This window comes from Ammospiza caudacuta, chromosome 8 (genome assembly GCF_027887145.1).
Source record: "Ammospiza caudacuta isolate bAmmCau1 chromosome 8, bAmmCau1.pri, whole genome shotgun sequence".
In the NCBI taxonomy this organism is placed as follows: Eukaryota; Metazoa; Chordata; class Aves; order Passeriformes; family Passerellidae; genus Ammospiza; species Ammospiza caudacuta.
Genome location: NC_080600.1, coordinates 38,350,905 through 38,374,234, shown reverse-complemented (window position 1 = coordinate 38,374,234; position 23,330 = coordinate 38,350,905). Strand labels below are relative to the sequence as shown.

The 23,330-nt window shown below is 42.4% G+C and overlaps 1 protein-coding gene across 1 annotated transcript in view; it reads right to left on the bottom strand.

Annotated features, from left to right (window-relative positions):
- The window catches only part of THSD7B (thrombospondin type 1 domain containing 7B), a 245,473-nt gene that overhangs the window by 12,685 nt on the left and 209,458 nt on the right, over positions 1–23,330 (bottom strand). Inside the window, exons 17-22 of the mRNA XM_058809582.1 lie at positions 20,058–20,191; positions 19,230–19,383; positions 10,063–10,204; positions 8,552–8,667; positions 7,996–8,113; positions 1,602–1,747 (exon numbers count right to left, since the gene is read on the bottom strand). Coding sequence (XP_058665565.1) covers positions 1,602–1,747; positions 7,996–8,113; positions 8,552–8,667; positions 10,063–10,204; positions 19,230–19,383; positions 20,058–20,191 — 810 coding nt within the window. The remainder of the gene's footprint in view (positions 1–1,601; positions 1,748–7,995; positions 8,114–8,551; positions 8,668–10,062; positions 10,205–19,229; positions 19,384–20,057; positions 20,192–23,330) is intronic.

Sequence of the window (23,330 nt, the reverse complement as noted above, 5' to 3'; positions counted from 1 at the left end):
GCTTCTTTTTGGGTAAAGCACAGGAATAAATCACCCTGTATTTATGAAGTACATTTAATTCCTAAGCACCTCATTAAAGAGAAGTGAACATGAATAGAATGGCTTCTCTCCAAAACAAAGCAAAGGGGAGAGAAACTGCTCTGTGGTAATTGAAGGAGAGAAGCAGGCTCTAACTCACTGAATGCAGGGATGGTATCTGGGTTACAGAACGCTGTGATTACTGGCTCTGAGCTGGAATTTAGCTGGGTTTGGGATGGGCACAATTTAATCTGCACAATGTGTTATTTATCTGGAGTAAGCCACGGCCTTAATTCATCTTCCCTACTAATTTTTTTATCAGCTGTGCTAGCTCCTATGGTTGAAAGTCTCTTCCCTGATGCTTAACAGAATCTGCTTATGTTAGCTAGACAAAATACCAGCTGATGCTATCATTTTGTTGCATTTATGTTGTACATATGTTTTATACATTTTATACATGCTGAGTACAGCACATATAAGGACCACATTCACATCAGTATTTGCAATGAGTTGTTGATTAGAGAAAATATAACTATACTTCTGTTCTCTGATCTTGGACTGTCACAATCCAGATTTCATTTGTGAAACCCTGAAAAAATTCTGGGTATTTATTGTCCTACTCACATATTCACTTCACATCCCTCCACCACTGAGAAACCACGTGGGTATTCAAGGCACTGGCAGAGCAGAAATCACAAGGGATGTGTGCCTTTATGTGCATTATTGGCTTCAATCTCCTACACAATATAATGTGGAGAAGCAGCCACAGATCTGGCCCAGGTCCTGTCCCCTGGGACCAGACAGGGCTCGTTTCCACCACACTTCTCCTGCCTCCATCTCACCAAAGCCAGATTTAAGCGGGCTGATAAACCTCACTGAGGAAGATTCACCTCTGCTTAAACTGGGTTACCAGCTAATACGTTTTAATATTGGAAATGTGATCTAACAGATAAGGAGAGAAGAATAAGTCAATTCAAGCTTGATGGAAGTCATTGCCAGTGAAAAAATGATGACCCCAGTGCTGAGCAAAGGTGGCAGGCATAGGGACAGCACATGGAAACTGAATCCAGACATTTTTAGATCATTAAAAAGATAGCCAGGGTAAGGAAAAAGCAGAAACCAGCCCTTCACACAATAACTCACACTATTGTACTGGAGACCTAGGGGGGAAGACCTGCTGTACAGTCCTTCAAAAAAAAAAAAAAAAAGGAAATAAAAAAAGATAAAAAAAAGGCTAAGCTGTCTTGATATCTAGTGCATCTATTTTCTTGTTAGAGATATTTTATGTAATGAAATTATAGGTCACCATGACCATGCCCAGTCAAACACACTGACTCCATAAAATCCCCTACAGTAATTCCATAAGCTTACAGTACTTCAACCCATATCACCTCCCATGAATGGCTGCTGATGGTGGGAAGATGAGGGGCAGGGGTTCACCACTCCTGAACTCCCCCTCTTCCCTGCAGACCTCCACCAGCCACAGCCACACCTCGAGCCCACGACCAGCAATTAATCCCACAAAGTGAGGGTGGATTTTGCCATTGACCCCGGGCAGGGGGAAGCTCTGGAGAAATTCCTACCTGGACCGTGCAGGGAGACCAGGGCCCCAGCAGCCAGCTGTAGCAGGGCTTCACTGGGCAGCTCCTGTGCTGGGTGAGCTGCTCCGGGCAGGGCCTGCCCTCGCCCGCCGCCCGCAGCACCACCGAGCGCCCACGCACCATCTGGCCTAGGACAGACAGCACACAGCCAGGAGACACAGCCAGGGAGGGAAAGGAGGAAAGAAAGACAGATTTTGTAATTTATCAGCATTCCTGGTTCGTTTCCCAGCGCTAAAATCTGTTAAAAAAGCAATTAATTGGGAAGACTGTTTGGATAATAGGGATGTGATTGCTAAGTCTAAGAAATGCGGGCGCTGATATTTTCAAGCACACTTTTTAAATGTGGTTTTGTATGTTTTCCAAATATAGTATTTGTTTATGCAACACATTTAAATACTTGACTAGATCCTGATTATTAAATATGACAGGAAAATAATTCCTACGGCAACAGCATTTCTACCATTACACATTCAATATGTTTTCAGAGATTTTTAACAAATGAAATTTTCTTTTTATGAGCAATTATGTGGACCTAATTTGAAAACTGCAAACACTGTAGTGGCTATTACCGTCCATAACCACTTCTACCATTTCCATTAAAAAACCTATTTATTATTGGTGAAAACTTCTTCAGCCACTGAATGGAAAAAGCAATTATGGTACTACTTTTGAACTAATAAAACTGAATATATTCATTAAACTTACAGCAATTCCATTTCTGCCTCCTTTGCTGTCCATTTATGTCCAGGAATGTTTTCACTCAAAATGTTTCAATTAGAATTCCATCTCCAATTAAAAAGAAAGTGGAAAAGAAAAAGCCCTTATGCAGGGGGATGCAGAAGTTTGTGCTGGGGATAAAATTTCTGCCCTGTCTTTCAATATGTGTGGGTTTGAGTTAAAAAACTGAAAGGTCTGGGCAGTAAGGGCAGACGAATACAACAAGGCAGAGGCGAGTGGTAATTGCTAAGCCAGTGCAAAGGGAGAGATAAGGTGCTGTGGTGGAGCTCTCCCTTTTGCATCACAGCCCTTCAGCTGCTTTTGTGAGCAGAGGGGAGTCTGGAGGGGGAGCAAACACCCTGCAAAACAGGGAGGCAGCAATAACCAGCCAGATCCTTCTCCCAGCTATTTATGCACATGATTTTTAATTAAGGACACTGCAGGTGTAAGGCACATCTCTGATATCTGTCATCGTGACTATCCACAGAGCAAAACATTTTAGCAAATAAAAATGAAAAGCAGACACACCTGGAAAAGGCACTGATAGATACCTTAGTAAGCTCTCTTACCTTTATTCCCTTGCTCTGACCCATTGAATTTTGTTTTTAAACACATTAAAACCAATTTTAAGACATTTCCTTTTCCAGTTTTAATCCCCCAGACCTGGGGAGTTTGTAACAGAAGTGAGGATAAAAGCTGTTACCCACATGACTGTGCATTCAGCCATCACAGAATCAGATACATCAGGAGGTGGAAAAAATCCTACCAGCTGAGAGGAAAGGAAGGAGGAAAGGAAAAAGGAAAGGAGAAGGAGGAGGAGAAGGATGGGAGAGGAGAGGATAGGAAAAGCAGAAAAAGAAAAGGGGAAGGGAAAAGGGGAAAGGGAAAAGGGATGGGTCCTGTTGTTCACTGAAGAGATCAGAGCAAGGGAACAGGAATCTCCCAGCCTGGTGCTGGGTGAACACCCCAACAGCTCTCCCCAGCCTAACTGGCTAAAATTATCTGTTCCCTCCTCTTCAGGAGAGATAAAATTTGCCAAATTAGTCTAAATGCTGAATGCTGAGTGTTGGTGAGCAATGGAAAAGGCTCTTTGTGGGAAGAAGCCTGTGGCTGCAGGGCTCTGGGGCACCCTGCCAGGCACCAGCTCCCTGCATGGAGCTGAGGAAAAGGAGGTCTCCTCAGGTTAAAAGATCCAATTTCATTAGGAGGGACCTGAAAGCCTGAAGCATTCATCAAGCTATTTTAATTAACTAAATAATTTCCTTTCGTACACTCTGTTTAACATGTTTCTAGCAATATGTAAATGGGAAGATCATTGAACAGAAAGAGGAATTAACAATTTTTCCTTCCATTTTGGTTTCCTGCATTTGGTTATCCAAACTACTGAAACTCACTACAGTCCCAGAGGTCAGGCTTGACTCAGTCTATCACTTTCTTTTAACACTGTGAATGAATAACTGAAGAAAGAAATTTCATTGAAACCTTTTTTTGCACAATGATTGCAGTGAGTTTCTTAAGGCTCTATTTTTTTTTACTCCAAAAACATTATCTAGGCGCTCGATTACCACTCAAGTAGCAGAAAAACTCCATTTTTTAATTTTTAAATGCCTTATCTTTTGCTGCCTATTCAGAACAGAATCTCACTGCATCTGAAATTCATTTGTTTCCAATACAAGCTCTAGAAGAGTTGAAGCAATCCCAGTTATTTCTTTAATTTTCCTTTGACTTTTTCTCTAATTTTTGAATGAATTGGCCACATCTCTGATTCCTCTGCTCTGCACTGTTATGTGATATAAACGTGTGCTGAAATTGAAAATAAACATTTCTTCATATCCTCAAATTCGTTTTGAAAGGGAAAAAACAAAAGAGGCCAGTCTTGTTAATGCTGTTCACTCAAAATTCTGTTTTGTGTCAGCAGCAAGAACTGCATCTCAGGAATATGGGATTATATTTTCAAATCAGAAGATTTTTTTTTACCCCCCTAAAAAATTCTTGCCATTACTTGCACTTTATCTCCGCCAAGTGATGTGTCACAGCTGAAACCAAGAAGATTTAGATTCCTGCTGCATTTCATCCCAGTCCCAATGACCAACACGTTGTAAGCAGGGCAGTGAGTTTGAGCAGAGCACACAAAACACAGCTCTATCAAGGAACCACAAGATCAGAGCAGGCAAATAAGCCTTGAAGGTCAGATTAGGTCCAGTCACAAGCAAGTGGGGCAGGTGATAAAAAGGGCTTTTCATCCCCTTCCACTGCCAGGCCTCCAGCAGCACTGGGGCAACCCCAGCAACATCTCCCACTGCCAGACTGGAGCTTGCTGAGTTTGAGTAGCAGGGGAGAAAGCATCACAAGGAGTTCTTCTTCAGAAGGCAACACCAAAAAATATTTTCCCAAATTGGTGATGATCCAGGGAAGAATAAAACAAGCAAATTTTTCATTGTGTGCATCCTTCTGCCCCTTCACTTCAATCCCACAGGTCATGCTGGTGCTGGGATTCACATCTCTGCAGCCTCCTATAGTCCCTGGGGGTCTGAGGACTGAGTGAGGAACAGCAACATGGTAAATCCTGTAATTTATCAGATAAAGTCAGCTTTGTAAGTGGCAAAGCACAGCTGTAGGTGGTTTTATAGTTTAGCAGTCCTGTTGGAGACCTTGAGAGAAGCCATGTGGGGTTGGAAAACATTTATGTAGAAAAATTCAGCACCCTTATCTATTCATTTGCCTTAACAAAGGAAATTTAATTTGCTGAGGATTATCCTTACCAAACATCTTTCCAGTAACTTTGGTTCAGGCCAGGGAAGCATCATCCATTAAAGCAGTTCCATACATCGTTTCATAGCTGTACAGCAACTGATATAAGGAACCTTATATATAACCCAGTGTCAGCCTAAAGCCCTATCCAGCATCCTTAGCAGATGCTGCCCAGAACTACAGCTGCAACAGGCAAACATCAGTTACACATCTCCACAGGCTCAGCACAGGCAGGAAAGAGAGATCTGCTTTATTCATCATCATTCATAAAAATCAATATATTAGCCTTTGGCTGCTGTGCACCACAACTGTGTTAGATGTGAGCACCACATGCATAGCAGCACCACTTCATGCTTAAATGCATTATTCCATAAAATAACACCTGAGTAAAGATATCACCCATTAAAATATATCCCATCAAAATATTACTGGAAAAAACTAGAATAAAAATGTTAGCAACAATCCTTGAGTAAAAAACCAGGTGAAAATACACATCCAGCAACACTAAATTTTGACCTGAATTATATTTAAATCATGTTTCTCTTTGAAGTCCTTTATGGTGCTTCTGCACGCTCTCCAAAACAAGCCAGAAACAAAAAATATTGTTGTGAGCTGACCCAGCAATGCTGCACTCCACTTGCTGTGAGTTCTTTCTGCACACCCAGCATCTCAGCCCTGCATTTTAGCTGTACCAAACACTGGGCAATTACTGGCAAAGGGAAGCAGTTATGAGTGTTTACTACAGCCAATTCCCACAGCTCATTTGTTGTCATCCTTTGTTTTTTCCTATCTAATTTAAGGCTACATCCTACTCCCACAAATGCCCTTGAGAAATCCAGGGTGACTTCAAAGGCGTCACAGTCCATGACCCTTGTGGCTGGAAACCCTTGCTGTGCTCTTCTGAGTGCACAAGTAAAATCTTCTCTGTTATTGTTATCATCCAGAGTATTTACAGCCCAGTGGCACTCGGTGAAGCAGCTGGAGTGACACTGTCTGTGCTGTTGGAACCTCACAAGGGCCACTGCCACAGGACTGGTGCCACAGTCACTCCACCAGGGATGTTTTGTCCAGAGTAGCTCCACACTCCTGAGTTGATACAGCAAAAGTCAGATCAGGACTGAGGCTGCAGGAAAATAAAATGTGTGTTCTGAATAACCTGGATGCAGAGCACTTCCATTTCACTGATGCTCCTGCTTTGGCATGAGGTTCAGAAGACCCTTGGGTCCCTGCAAAGCTGTTCAAGTGGTAGAGAAGGACTGAGCAAAACTTGGCTTCTTCAGACAATTTGTAAGAGAGTTTTCCCGGCTGCTTAGCTGCAGCAGGTTCACAGAAGAGTATCTCCAGGTTTTAAATCCAAGCTGAACAACAGCAGTAGTACAGTGGCCTGTACAAGACAGCTCTCACCAGCAGCACGGCAGGGTTATGGTCTTTGAGGATCAGGGATGATCCATAAACCAGGCTGAGCTTGGGCTTGACTGTGTGGTTCAGGCAGCCTCAATGAGGTTTGGCACCCAAAGCCAGGACAACCACTGGAAAGTCTCTTTCAGCAAGGCACAAATGTTTCCAGCTTTCCTCTGATTTAGGACATGAAGTAACTCCTTGTACTCACTGGCACTCTTGAACCAGTCTTTGGAATTTACACAAGCATTTCAGGATCAGGGGCTGAATACAAGACACATCTTCTTCACTCGAGTACCTCCTTTTGCAAACTACGCAATATAAGAGCTCAGGATGAAAAAACCTTCAGGTACTATATAGGGTGAGCTGCTCCTTGAGCATGCTAAAAGCCAGAAAAACATTGCAACCTGCTTTTGTACTGTATTCTGTTTAACTTAGTAAGTGATAGAACACTCAAAAAATTAAATTAAGTTTATTCAGCAACACAAGCATTAACAATCCAAAATGGATTTTAAAGGAAAAAAAAATTGGAATTAATAGTACTCTCAGTGTGTTGTTGTTAAAACACTGTCCATGAATTATTCATTTCTGTTAAGAAAGCACTACTTCACAAACGGGCTAAAAGCTCAGCAAAGAAAGAACATCACTAATCCAAATATTAAGCTTTTTCTGTAACACGCTTTGATCTCTGGAATCCATCTGAAGGAATCATTTTATGGAAGTTAAGAGCTTTTTTCTTTTTGACCTTAAGTGAATTTGATTCAAATATACATTATGGCTTTTGAATCTTAAAGACCATTAGCTGTACATCTAATGCACATCAGAGGCCAGGGAAATAAAATCCCAAGCTTATTGAGAATAAAACCTTCAATGCATTTCCTCATGTCAATACTCAAAGGGTATTTTAAATCACATAAGTTGAAAAAGGTCCTAATCCTTTCACTTTTTGTATGCTGGTGAGCACTACTGGCTATAGAAAGTCTTGCTGAAGGTACTGGGGTCATGTAAGTGTTAAGGGACCTGTGGATGCAAGATGGAGACAGAGGCATACACTAAATGATGAAAAATAGTCTTTGTGTGTTTTCTTCAATAGATACAATTATGTTCCTAAAAATTACTTCACCAGAGAAATTGTATTTAGTTATTAATCTCTTCAGAATCTTTTAACACTCCCAAGCTCTTTGCTAGCTTTGCATACTCCCCATCTCTGCAGTTAACAGTTGCTGTGACTGAATTCTGAGAGTTTGAATTAATTAATAAATAATCCTCCAGACATCTGACTACTTTTTCCCTAAGGTGCATTTTTCACCTTAGAGTACTTTGAAAATAGCCTGCTTTGCCCTGAACACCCACCACCTCAGGACCCTGAGAGTTTTCCAAAGCCACCTCTGAAGGATTCGGGTGTGGCTCGAGGCTCTCCCTGAGCTCTGCACCCCTACTCAGGGTACCTGAGCCCACCTGGGCCTGTGGGTGCTGAGCTGTGGGGGGCAGGAGGGAGGCAGGGACTCACCGCCGGCGCCACACGTGTGGGAGCACTGCGACCAGGCTGACCACGGCGAGAGCTGGCAGTCCACGGCACACGGCACCACACACCGGCTGCTCGTGGGCACGGGCTTCTCCAGGTGCAGCTGTGACAGGAAACACAGGCATCAGCTTCCCCAGGCCCCAGCCACCTCCTGCCACTGCCAGGCACCCAAGCAAGAGCTGGCAGCAGCTCTGCAGGGCACCACCATGGTGTTTATGTGGAGCTTTGCCAAGGGTGAAGGTGGATTGTAGTTTCAGTGCTGAAAAGTTTCACATCTAAGCATCCCTCAGTGTTTGGGTCTCATTCCAAAAGGACAACCCTAGATTTCCAACAGCAGGACGCAATCCCCTCCCTGATCCCCAGCTTTGGGGTGGTGCAGGGTTGGCAGCCATGCCCCGTGTGTTGGACTCAAGGAGTGACACCACCCACTGACACCCCTCTGTTTCCCAAAGCCCCCAGCACCATACAAAACCTTTTCCCCATTCATGGGGAATATCTTAGCATGGATCAGGAACCCCAGGGAGCGTCCCAGGCTGCTCACCCTCTGGCACAGCTGCATGCTGACCGCGGCGCCGTCGCTGCGCCGGCAGCTCAGGAGGCGGCGGCGCTCGCCGTGACCGCAGGTGGCATTGGCACCCAGCTGGCACCCGCTCCAGCCTGCAGACACAAAGCAAAGGGTGCACTGCTGCAGCTCAGCTTTACACCCAGCACAGAGTCATACAATCACAGAATGGCCTGGAAGGGACCCTAAAGATTGTGTAGCTTCAATCCCCTGCCATGGCAGGGACACCTTCCCCTAGACCAGGCAGCTCAAAGCCCCATCCAGGCTGGCTCTGAAGCCCTGAACATGGGTGTTACCTCCACCCACAGCAGCACTTCTCCATGTCAGGGCATCCCACAGCCAAGAACAACCCCCCACACAAAAGGAAGTTGTTCTGAGAGCCAGGCAAGCCTCAGAGGAGACACGTTCTCTCCGCAGTCCCATACCGCATCCCGTGATGACACCGCTACATCAGAGTGCACATGCTGAGCACTGATAAAGGCTATCAGCTCAATCCACTTGGCACAGGTACAAGGCTCTATTGTCTGAAGTAAAATTCCACTGTGATAAAGCAGCTGGGGAAGTTTCTGAAGGGGAACTCTGGTTTAACCTGTTTTTGTCTCCAGGCAAAGCTATCCATTATTTAAAACTAAACTCTAATAGTCATGAAATAAAAGCAGTATTTCTCGTGGAAGGAAATTAATATCTTATTACGTGTCTGAAATTATGTTGGTCGGAATACAACTAAACTGAAATAAGCTTTAAAACACCATTTAAAATAAACAAAAAGCATAACAGAAGCCACTAAAATTTCCATACACCACCAATAAATAAGAAGGATGAGAAGAAAACCTATTACTTTGTGTCTTCCACCCCTGATAAACATGAACACATAAATGTTCTGCATTTCTGAAATGTGATGATAAAAAAGGCATCATCCTGCTGCCTGTGTTTCTAGGGCTTTTATTACAAACAGGCTGAGTTTATATTCATATATTTTATCTTGCTTTGTTCTCCCTTCCCACCAGCTCCCAAACTCCTCTTAGATCTCTCCTCTGTATGCCTTTCTCATTTATTTCAGCTGGTCAAAACAAAAGGAATTTTTTGGGTTTTTTTGTTCATTTGTTTGCAACAGAACCAACTGCTTCTAAGGTCCTAAATAATGCATTTTGCTCTGAATATCCTAGGCCCACCCACATAACTCATATTGCCTTCAAAGCAGATTTCTGTTGGTATTATTGGCTTCACCAGAACCACACAGATGACACTCTTTTAATTGGAATTTTGTAATTAATTATGTTGATAACCCATTGAACATCCCATTTTAGCATGCTTTATTTCCAATGTACTCGCAACAACTTAAATACAGAAATTGTGCATTTGTCCACTAATGTGTAAAAATGCAGGCGTGTAATTAACTTTATTGAAACTACCAATGTCAAGGCTTTAACTAACACCACAAGAAACAACTAAAAACACATACTAAGGGTATATTGAAAATTTGTACCTACCTGTTAGGTTGTAGTGGTATTGGAAGCAATTTTGATTAAGAATGCATGGCTTCATTTGAGAAACTTCAGGGCAGGGCTTTGAACTGACAGGAGACCTCAGCACTTGTCGGGTTCGGGTTTGCATAATATTGGGGTCACACACCTGGACAGAGAAGGGATGGACAGTACAGAGACCCCAGTAAATCACACAGACATCACTGACCCCAGGAAACCACACAGACACCACAGACCAGGGCTGCTCACGCACATCCATGGCCACATGGAGGCAGGATGCAACCCCACTCCTGTCCTAACTATACTTAAAAGCACATGAAAGAAAAGAAATGTGGTTCAGAGTTAAGAATCTAAGATTACTAAAAATCATCTTTTATCCACCCAGATCTTACTATTTTAGCCCTGCCACACTGTATTTTCCATGTTTTTTGATAAAGATCCTTGGGGACACTGGGACAAAGATTGCACCACTTTGCTGTGCCCTGCTTTGCACCTCCTTCAAAGACTTCCAGTAAAATGCCACAGTACTGAATAACAGGACAGGATTTTTGTCACAATTAATGCATTTTAAGTAGTATCTGATGTTACAGCAAAGCACTCATTTCAAGGAAGGACATTTGTAATTGCATATCAGTTATGATGCTGACAAGACGAGGTGACTTTTCAGAATATGTGATACCAAATACTGATGTCCAGCTGCCTATAAACCAGGATTTGCTTGTTTACATTTTCACAGGAATATGAACCAACTGAGGCAGGTTTTCATTTCTATTTGTGCATCACAGGCATGAAAACTGTTTGTTTTTAGCAGCCCTTGATCCTCACTCTCATAGAACTGCAGCACAGAGCGATTTTCCCACAATCCAGTAACAGGAATAGGTGAGTGGAGGTGGTCACAGCAAACCTAATGGAAATAAATCCCTTATTAAAAGTATTCACCACCATTTATCGAACAAGATGACCCATTTAACTCCTAACAGTTTCTCATTAGGATTGCTCAGGAACAGCAAAGAAAACAAAACAAAAAAGCCCCAGAACAATGCACATAGAACCACATTTTCATAAATGCTTGGGGATTTAAAACATGATTCTTCTATGAAGTACTATAATTACAAAAAATAACTAACAGTTTAAAACCATGGGCTTATTACCATGCAACAAACAGCCTGCAAACACTGAACACTGCACGGGTGGAAGTGTGGATAATTCCTGTATTGTGAATATTAAAGGGAAATGTAATGGCCTTGCAGCATAAATCTGGATCTCAGGCTGCTGTAAACTGGATTAGCTGCACAGATGACAGCAAAACTGAACAGAATAAACATCAGAACAAATGGGGAAAAAAGTCTGGTCTGGTCTTAAAATACATTGTCAGGGCCTATTTCCTTATGTTTACACTACATGAAGGAAAATCCATTACATTTTTATTGCTGACACACACCTTGTCAAATCATTTTAAATGGTAATCTTATTTGAATACCCTTGGTCAGCTAAAATACCCAATTGTTTCTAATTATCTGAAAATTAAACCTATGCTAAGTGTTTACCAATAGTTTACTGCCTTTTTCACCACTAATCTGATTGTTCATTCTCACAACTAACACTAATAACTTAAATGATTTGCCAATAAAGCAAAATGACTAAGGAAAAAAATCAAAGCATGTATCTCAGCAGCTACTCCTAATTAATGTTTCTCTGAATTATGTTACCAAGGGGAAAAAAAAAATCAATGGCTGCTGTGACAGAAGCTGTCTGTGCCAGCTCAGAAAGACCAGCTTTTGCTCCCTTTAAAATAAGAACCTGCAGACAGAAAATGTGCCTCATTTTTAGATAAGTAAATTCTTTTAATAAAATAGTATTTTCCCCCTGTCTAGCACAGCCCCCGTTGTGCTCTTTTATAGGACATTGCTGCAGCCCAGTGCTGTTACAGAGCCTCAGAGCTTTCCTGGCTGGCAGGACCATTCTCCCTCTCAGATTTCCTCCTGGTAGGCAGCAGACCAGTCTAACAGGTCAAAATCTCTCTGGTGTTTGCCAGGATCCAAACAAACAACTGGTTTACTGATGCTCTGAAGCCAGAATTCTCACTGTGCTGATGAGCCATGGGGCTCAGAAGCCAGAGCTGATGCAATAAGCCCCCCACTTTTACTAGTTTTGAATAATAAGGAATTTCTGTAGGAAAAGCATTCATTTAATCAAGCTGAGGAGATGGGAAACACAAAAATTCAAAGTTGGCAAACTGTAACTAATATCCTGTAATATTATTTGTTGAATTTCTCTTAACGTCAATTGAGAAGTCAATTTAGTTTTATAATTGATTTTCTGCCCTTGCTCTTTCAAGTTAACCATGTAAAAAACTGAGCCAAATATATATGGAACTGAGTAAGCAGCAGGAGGGAATGACTTGCAAAGAGAAAGATGAAAGCTGGAATTTTCAAAGGAGCAAGAGGGAGCTGAGTATCCAGCTACCCTGAAATCTCAATGGGCTTGGGTGCACAGTTCCTGCAGGACCCCCCCAAAAACACAGGCTGGAACAAAAAAATCAAATATTTATGGCATAGCAAAGGTTGAGGAATGGATTGGCAGACTTGATGTCATTAGGAGATGTGAACAGTGAAGTAAAGAAGAGGGATTGTTGCCAGTGGAGAGATGCTGAGGGTACTAACAAGCAATGCCAAGGGGCATGTCTAGTCCTGAATGTGGATCTTAGAAAATACTGAGAGCAAAACCAATCACTATCAATGGCAAATCACAGGCTTAGGAGGCAGGACAGAAATGGCAGCCATCAATTTAGAGAAAAGGCAGCAAAAGAAAGAAATATTTCTTGAGTACCCAAAGTAAGAAATTGCTGTGGGATTGAGATTTAAGCTGGATAACAGGTTGATTCTGAATAGTCTCACAAATGAAGAAAATGATAAAACTAATTTCACTGCTCAAGTAACCTTCCATACAAAACAGAAGGTACATGGATCCAGGCTGGATCTGCCCAAGGGATCCAAGTTTCTAATCACAAGCATGTATGAATGCTCAGTTTCTGGGGTTTTAAATAAATGAAACCCACTGTGATTCAGCAGTGTTTTACTGAGTATGTTCATTTACAACTCCTCTCTTCCCACTGAGTGGATGCTACACTTCCAAAGACATTATTTTACTTTCTACTACTCTATTAGTAACTAGTGCTTTCACTGATGACAGATGAAGCTTTTAACATTTTTTTTACATTAAGTTAGCCATTGCCTTCTGTAAGGCTACTGCAACTGGTTTGTGCTCAGCATCAGCCAACATTTCCTCAGTGGAAGCAGAAGGAAAGGCAGGTGCCAACAACAGATGTGTTCAGGAGTGGGAGTTTGACTTGTATTTCTAAGATCATCTCTTTATGCTCATGATACTTACTTTATGCCTGTGGTCAAAAATCCCTTAACTCTCCCACAGATGGGAGAATTTGGAATGTAACTATGAGACAGAAATGTGTGTAACAGAAAATGTTCCCTATTCTGGGAAACTGAAACCCACTTCTGACACCACCCAGACTAGGAATAAAGATCTATGGATCAAGGAAGGACAATGATCATGGGTGCCCACTGCCCATAAATAATAGGGGAGGAAACAAGTCCTAAGAAATGGAGGCAGCTGTGGTGCATGGAGGTGGAAGGTCAGAGGCCTGGAGACCTCTATGTACCTTCAAGATCAGGTGCAAATCAGTTTGGCTAATAATTTTTCCATACTATGTTGCTTGTTCAGATTCTTTGTTGATGACTGTAAGCAATGGGGTTGGTAATTCTGTCATATGCATCCTTTGGAACTGGTAACAGGAACAGAATTAATTTTTTGATGAAAATAATAATGGGGTGCCACCTCAGGGGCCACATCAATAGCCTACAGCAGTAGCATGTCATACACAGACAGTAGATTTCTTTATGGGTATAACTGTACTGCTCCAGCCTACTTTATAGTATTAAACCTCACCATTTCCATTATTCTTTTCCATATAGTACGAAAAAGTTGAGCTAGAGCCACAGATCCACAGGTGAGATTATATAAACCTCTACAGAAACAAAATATGCTGAAGCAATGAGAGGTCTATAAAATGTTAAGGCAGGAATAAATCAAGGTTTTTCTCAAAGGACCGTTTAGAAATTATAACAGCCATCTTGGTTCTATGGGGAAATTTCTGGCACTATTGACTACTGCATTTTAGAATATTTCTTCTAGCCAAAGCTATTTTTCCACCATGACCACTTGTCACTATTTAAAGCTAACATAAAAAGTGAGGGACAAAAACATACACAAAGGATGCACCCAGCCTTTGCTTCAGACAATCACAGAACTGACAAAGCACAGGAAGTTTGTTCTGGAAGAGAAGGGTATAAAATAAAATAAAGCTGCAAGGTTATGAAACTAAGTTCCAGTCTAAGAGCTGTTAACATATCACACATTAATACACACTACTAGACCCTCTTTGGGATGGAATTTAAGAGCTGTTCATTGATCCAGGCTTTCATATGCATCATAATTGTACAGCACAGAGGCTGTAACCCATTACAGGGCCCTTTAAGCTGTTTAATTTATCAGGCAGCTTGTATAATGCATCCTGCACTATAAATAGCTGGCTGCATTATTCTTAACTGGCTATTCATAAGCAAACATACAATCTTAAAATAAGGTAAATGCAAAGGCAGCAACCGTATTTGACTATTTTTAACAGAGCAATGAACCATTACATTGTTCATGCCAGTGTGGATGTTTTGTAACAATTTAACAAGCCATTTACAATAACACCAGCAGTCTTTTGAAATGAAAATGCATTTGCATAAATTTTCTTTCTCAGATGCATCCAGGTTCTGAAACCTTGCCTGCCTCCACACTTAAATAACTTAAAAAAGTGATTGTTAACAAAGATTAATAAAAATAAAATAATGAATATATAAAATGCAGCAGTTACCCACTTTTTTTGACAAAGACATACAAAAACATCCAAGTCACAGGTATGCAAAAGGAGAAGAGCATTTTCTTCCAAAAAAGCCTTGACCAGCAGAATCCTCATGCTTGTTTGAATAAATTATCTCTTGGGCTAGAAAGACAACTCTGTGCAAGCCTCACTCTTCAGTTCAGCCTTCACATTGCAGCTCCTCTGCCAAACTTACGTGCCAAACCCAGAGAAGTTGGGGAGCTTCCTCTGGAGATATCCAAAAGCTGTTTGAGGACACAGTTCTGAGGAATGTGTTCTGGGGAATCCTGCTTGAAAAGAAAGGACCAGATCACCTCCAGTGGTCCTTCCAACCTTGCCTGTCCTGTGTTCAGGCATCAGTTGTGACGGAGACTTTCATAATCCACACAGTGACTCTCAGAGTCTACAGGAGTCCACAATTTCCCTTCCAGTTGGCATTTCCAAAATGCAACAACTCCAGCAAGGAAAGTCACTGCAGAGCTGGGAGCTCTGTGTATCGCTTGGTGACACTTTTGATCCGGTCACTTGTGGGTGTCCCACTCCCCCCGTGGATTCCAGGGAATAATAACTCAATTGTCGCGAGTCCCGAGCGCGGCACATCGCCATCGATCCATGAGGAAAACGCTCGCTGAAATGGAGACAGCTGCTCTCACTCACCACACACACAACCTCCTATAATTAACTAATTTCAGACCTCTTGGAATTAGCTGCTAGAAATGCCAACAGCTGAGGCAAGCAAGGAGGCCACTCCAATCCACACCGGGGGCTGCGACAGCCATCCGCCGACAGAGAGCTAACGAAATAGATTTGAGGTAATTATTTCAGGGACTTGTAGCACCACTCGCATATTAACTCTTTTTAAGAATGCTTTGATGAATTCAATTGAAGTCAATTAATTACATTTCCAAGTCAGATGAATACAAAGTCGAGACGCCACAGGAAGTGTGTGTTATTCCATCACTGAATATGTAACAGAGATGACAGGATTTCAGTTCCCAGATTGTTTAGCTGGGTCTTTGAGCAATCAAGTGATGATGTCTGACTGAACAGGCTATTGTCCCTGGAACAAATATGAAATCTCTTAAGCAAAATGCAAGTCAACCTAATTTCCTTGTGGGTTTTTGTTGGTTTTTCTTTTCCTTGTTATTTTTGGCTTTTTTGTTGTTGTTTTTAACTAGCAAGCTTCAAACTGTTATGTTAAATGACTTTAAAGCTTGATATTTAAGTCACTTGGATGTTACTTAGTGACAAAGAACAAAACATTATAAGCCAAAAAAATAGTCTTCAACCACAGGGAAAACCATTTTGAATGGTTTTAATCTCTCAATAGAAAAAGTGAGAATAATAGGGAAGATTTAATTCAGTTACTATGCAATTCTTGGATCCAGTAGAGAGACAAAACCTCAAAGCAACCTTAAGGCATTGTATTTCTGACAGCTTCATTTCTGACCATTAGATGAAACATTAAAATTTACCTTTGTGTTGCAGTGTTAAATAGCACCATAATCAAGATGCAAAATACGTAATTCAGTTGAAAAACACACATAAAAGAATTGTGGGAGCATCTGAAATTATAAAAGACCACAAAAGTATTTAAAAGCAAAAGGAAAATGCAGCCAAAGAAGGTAGAACAAATACAATGTTTTAGCAGAAAAAAGTATTGAAGAAAATACTTTCCATTGACAAAGCAGTCGCCACCTTTATGACTCATTGATTTCAACACGATTGAAGACCATTTACCATCCTAAAAGTGGAAAACTCACATGGGAAGAATATTGCTACAAGATAAAACCAAGTAATACCCTAGAAAGTATCCAGAGTACAATGACATATTGACAAAGTACAACGGATAATCTAAAAGGCCTTTTTATATTCAGTTGATAAGAGTTAGTTATTCTGCTATCAGGATGAATTTATTATCAACACTGTAAAACATGAGCAGAACACCAAAGCGACTGGCAAAGAATTCTCACCTGACCAAAATCTTAGGTAAATATCTCAAATCAAAAAGCTCCTCAGGCAAAGATGAGGCTGAAATTGTGATCATTCACTTTTTACAAACTAGAATTTGTCAAGTTTCATAAATCCTCTTTATCTCCAGCAAGCCAAACATGACCAGAGCGACAGGAAGACTTCCTGGAATGGTCTTTGGCAGCTGCCTCATGAGTGCTATGACTAAAAGAGTGCCAACTATTGTGGTATGAAATGTAAATGTGCTTGAAATAGAGCAGCCAGGATGCACAGTTTTGTTTTTTCATTACAATACAATATCTTCCAAATGTTCATTGTAATATGAGTTTCTCGACTCACAGCTGTCCCAATTGACCACCTTTCCTGGTGGCTCAGGAGATGGAAGGTTCATTAATCACCCTGGTGTTGGCAGTGCCACACTCCAGCCACCACGATTCCCTCAATCCCTGCCCCACACCCGCCAAAGACACACCAGTGGAACAGCACAGCCATTCTGCACTAACAGCAAGCCCAGCACTCGCCTTGGAGATGCGGAGCATCTGGGAGGGACTGTGCTGTGTGGTTGCCTCTCAAAACCCACCACAAACAGCCAGAGTAGCTGTAAAAGGGAGACAGCACTGCAGTAAACTCATCAAAGGGAGGGTTTTATTTGCCCATAAAACTTCAAGCTGTTTATTTTCTTGTATCTGGACAGAACTATGGGAACACATGCTCCATCAGCACACAGGCATCTCAGTTTCACAACAAAGCATTGCAGAACAGCTTGTGAAAACATATTGTTCAGTTAATTGCATTGGCATGCAGATGCCCTCACATTTATGAATTAACATCCACCATGGCAAAGGGATGTACAAGGAGACACAGGGACTGTGGCATGTGGCCCTGTGCCTGCCAAGAGATGTGCTGTCTGATGGAGTGCAGCCCACGAGCTCTGGGCTTTCCTTTCCTGCTTCTGTGGGCTACAGAGGCTTCGCTATTGCCAAAGAAAAGGAGCCTTCAGGCAAAAATCCTGTGTGTCTTAAGGATATGAGGGTGCTTAAAGCTTCAAGCAGTCCTACATAACCAACTGACTGCCACCAAGGCACCTGATAGACACTCAAGAGCCTCAGGGATCTCTGCATCAGCTCACTGCGTACGAAAATGAAGAAAATCCATGCCTGGAAAAGTCAATGGCAAAGAAACAGCCCAACCACAGTGGGACTCTGAAAGGTATCCAAGCATTTGTATGGGTTGCAAGAGTGTTATACTTCATCAAACCACGCTGCTCAGGAGGAGGTGAACGCAGGAAATGAAACACAAGATTTTATTTGACATGTTCTTACCGAGTATATTGATACGCTACACAAAATATTATGGAAGGAAATTACCTGTGTCAGCACTGGTATAAATACCTGTCCAATAACCACTCAACTTTTGGTAATGGCCCTGTTAACATGGGGGCAATGAATATGTGTTTGTCACTTAAATACATCAAGCAAGTCTATTAAAAAACCCCTCTGAGATTAAACCTGGCACCTATTTCAACACTGATCAAGGAGAAACAATAGATCTGAAGTCACGTGGTTTGAGGCCAGAGGCTTTTCATAACACAGAATTTGCAACTTCTTTCCATCTTTGCATATTTAGGAAAACACAGAGCACTTCGCAGCGGCTTGAATTCCCTGCATAATTCACAAAGTTTTGAGTATTTCATGACACGACAAATTGTTCAGGCACCTTGCTGTCATACCCTTCTGCTGCTGCTGCCTCAAATCTTTCTCCAAGTGTTTGAGGAGGAGGAAACACTGGACAGAAACAATATGTGTTGGGAGGAGAGAGCTGTCATTCCTTGAGGACTAGAACCTGCGCAGAGGAGTGTCACCCCAAGAGTTTACCAGCAGGTTGCTATGGCAGTCATGCACCACTAACAGAGGTCTCCCCTGCAAACACTTCCTAAGGCACTCAGCAGCTGCAATACTGTCCCTTCAGCCACTCTGCTTGTGTGGGCCCTCTCCCGCAGCAGAACAAGGGGAAGGATGTGTTGAATCAACTGTCACAGTAATAACTATGTGTTTCACTAACCAACTTTCTATAGCTCTGTCTCTGTAGAGACATAAATATCTCCAGATTCAACCATGCTGGCAGGATCCATTAAGCCTGACATCCCTCAGAAAATAATTTACTTTCCTAGAAAATAACTAGGCCATGAAATAGTTGAAGGAGAAGCGAAGACTGCTGCGTGAGGAACAGTGCCAGGGACACGGGCAGGAGAGCCTACCTGTGGACATGGGCTCCACTGTCCCCAGTCAGACACTGCACACTCACTGGGACAGTACAAGGTACACTTCTGCACTGCCTCTGGGACCTCAGCCTGACTGCACAGAGCGTTGGGCACAGTCTCCACACCGTGGTCCTCAGCAGTGCTCACACACCTACACAGAAAGCACACATTTTAATTAGAGTATCACAGGCACGATGGGTATCAACAAGTTTTCTCCACCCCATACAGGACATAGACATGACAACAAATACAAGCAGCATGGCTGGTCAAACAAAAAACTAATATGTGAATGCAAATGGAAATCAGCTACGTGCACAACATGCTTTTGTTACTTCATACAGAGGGATTTTAACTGTGATCGGCTGACAAAGGAGCAAACAGAAAGTGACAACCAGCGAGAACAAATCTTAGTGCTCCTGCTAGTAACATCTGAACATTTGGAAATAACTCAGCATTTCCCCATGCCTGGGGAATGAATATTCAGTAATAATGAATGCCACTCTGGTGCATGCAGTGCTATTACTTGGGGAAAATGTTAGCAAATCAAAATATGGAGGCTTTGCACCTCAGGGAGCTTTATGTATACACGGCATTTAGGTTGAAGAATACTAATTTAAATATCATGCCGTGTTCCTGAAAAACCAAGACTGCATCTCTGAAATGCTTTTCCTGTAAACCATGGCACATAAACACACATTTCTTTTCATTTGCAATACACTGGACTCAGCAACACACTCACTGTCAGATGGCCAGATATTGCAGCTTTATGCAAGAACACACCAGCTCTTTTTGATCTGGAATACCTGAGCTTTTGTCTTCACGCACCTGACTTCCCTCGTTTGTATTCCTTCTCCACAGTGGAGGGAATTTTCTTCGCTGCTGATTTTGCATGGAGACCATGGTCCTACTTCCCAGGAATACTGATTGCACTCACTGTAGCATGGGACTGCCTCGTGTACCTGACAGGAGAAAGAACCAAACTCTTCAGCTGAACTGTCCAGGTTAGCATGTCTGCAGAACAAACCACAAAAAAGCACACAGAAAAGTATCCTGGCTTACACTCCCCATGCTAAGGCTGCTGTAATGGCTTTCAGTTCATTTATTCATTATTGACTTGCCAAGGGATTTTTAAGTATATAATGAACAGCAGTATGCATGCAGCATCTTCGGAAGCAGGATAAATAACAGCTATTTCCTGCAGCCAGAAGAGGAACTCCATTACAATTTCATTTGCTCTGCCTGCTCTCGGGATAATCTATCACATGTCATTCACCAAGATCGTATGTACCACATCCTTTTGTATTTCAGCAGGTACAAACTTAAAATCAGCACTCATTTACCTTTGCTTCTAATGCATTCTTATAAGCCATTTGCCCTAAAAGAATGAAATTTCATGCCTCCTACAAATTTCATTTTTATACACAAAAATGGTAAACGCTTTTTTGCCTGCAAATGACTTATCTCTAACATATCTCCTAATCAAACACGACAGCGTGTTCACCTGAACTATGGTATCTACATGGGGAGAAAAATACAGCCAAAAGCTTGGTAAAAGGTGCCAGATATTCAGGTTGTTAAAAGCAGTACACTGAGATATAGCACTTCAGCAGATTTTTAGGTTTAAATAAATGAATGCATCAACAGTTCTATTACAGTGATGAATAAAAGTTATTTATTTTGAATCTGGTTTGTCTGCAGAAGCTGATTTGAAGATACAGTATTCCCTGTTGCTTTGCATGAAGCATAATGTGCTGCCCTGGAAAAATACAACACACCTAAAATTCCTTCTTCCACATACCAAAACCTCCTCAGCCTTGCTGCTGCGAAGCCATTTCATTCTCACTTGTAGAATAAATCAATAGCCTTCCTCCCAATACCCCCCAAAAAGATTCAGACATATGCTTAATAATTTACAGGTTCATTTTAAAATAGCAGATTATGACTAGACATGTTGTGGACACAAGAAAAAAGAAATCCTCTTTATAATATTTGGATGTGGGAAGACAAGAAAATTCAGATACCAGTCTGAAAACAAAACTGGTGTCCCATCAGAAAATCACCTTCATTTCACCTTCCTTCATGGAAGGAAGACAACTTGAAAAGGAAAACTCCTTCAAAGCAGAAAATGTCTGAAACTAATTTTAACTGTGGGTCTGTCTGTACCTTGTGCATAGGTTTAGCAGAGAAGGAAGAATAACAGAGGATGAAAAGTGGAAAACATGTAAAGGTGAAAACACAGAAAAGAGGAAAATCAAAGTTTGAACTGGTGAGGGCAAGGACAATATGAACCAGTAAGAGAATCACATTTCACACAGAGGAGGGGAGAAGGAAGGAAACAAAAGGGGCAAAGGCAGCCATACCATTAGCACATTATTATTAAGCACATATTGTTAAGCACAAATTACAAACCTGGATGTGGCTTTGAGCAACCTGAACTAGCAGAAGGTGTCCCTGCCCATGATGGGGGAGCTGCAAACGAGATGATCTTTAAGGTCCATTTGAACTGAAGCCACTTTCTGGTTCTGTGTGGGCTGTGCACCAAGGCACTGGCACTTGGCCCAACTCCAGAGTGTACAGGTGTCTGTGCATTGTACAAAGTGCACTCAGAGCTGAGCAAGCAGCACCACAAGCAGTGCTAATTAGCTGAGCAGCCAGGCTCGTTATCATTAACTGTGTACACGGGAGCACAGAAAAGCAGCACTCACCAAGCCTGGGAGCCCATGGATGCTGGGACACAGCTGAAGCCACCATCCTGCCCCACCAGCCTGTCACCTCCACTGACTGCAGCAGCCACATCTCTGCATGTGCCAGGGACAACAGCAATCCCCCCTCTTCAGGCACTGCAAAGCCTTTGTGTTCCCCACAGACATCCATCCAGGAGATGGATGTAGAGTCAGGGAGTATTTATTAGTTTCCCTGCTCCACAGGGGGAAGGAAAAACTACAGCCTGCCTATGTTGCCTGATAAAACACCCTGTCATCCACAGGACATGATCAGTGAGGGAAACAGGTGCTTGAGGCATGATCAGTTTTTTCCTCATCAAAGAGGGAATGAGCAAAGAGCCAAGCTTGGACAAAACTGGCTGCCAGGGGCGAGCCCAGTGAGAAGGGCAGTGTCAAGGATGGTAAAGCTCAATAAGTAAGTTCTATTAAGAGCTGGGTGGTCTGTTCCTGCTTTTAGACTTCTGGGGAGGGTAGCCACAGCAGTCCAGCACAAACAGCAGCTTTGGGGATTAAAGATTCTTTTCCTTTCTCTAATGAATAACCCTTCCTCAGGGTTAGGGTATACCACTGTGAACCTGCAGGCTCCCAGCACTCATGCTGCTACTTGAAGCCAGGCTGAGGCCAAGAGCTTGGGAATCCCATCTCGTTGTCTCAGTGACCTCTGATTGCTCCACCTTAACATCTATTAAACCTCAGACCTCTCCTAACCAGCAAAACCCAGCAAAGGCTTAACATGAGGCATTTACCATAAATGTGTTTTAGTGGTCAAAACCTCCTGTGGCATGTACGTGCTGTAGTAACTGTGTAGGAAAACCAGACAGAGTTGGGCAGGCATGGGATGCCACTACAATCAATCTGAGGAATCCTGTGAGCCAAAACAGAAATCCCATAGGCACTGACACAAATAGACATAATGTGAAGTGATACTTCAAATGTGCTCTTTAAAGAGCAGGGAGGATCACAATAGCAAAGCCATTAATAGAGCACTCCTAGCCTGCTGTCTGACTGTGTCAAACCTGTTCAATTACGTGTGAAGTGCCATCAGCTCTCTTCCTCCTCCAACAGACAGACAGACAGACATCCCACTTTGTGCTGGAGGAGGGAGGGGACACAGCCCTGGCTGCTTGTCCCTGGGGTACCTCAGATCCCCAGTGATCTGCTGCTGACCTGTGCAGTATTTCCTCTTCAGTCAGGATCCCCAGCTTCCACTCACCATCAAAAACCTGAATTACAGCTGTCCCAAATAACCTGTTTTCCTAAAATATTGTGCTGACACCACAGCACATTGTTGTGAACAAGCTCTCTCCTCTGCCCTGTGCCAGTGCTGAGCAATGCCATCTCTGGCAGCACCTCTGGGACACTGGGGAGATGTAAA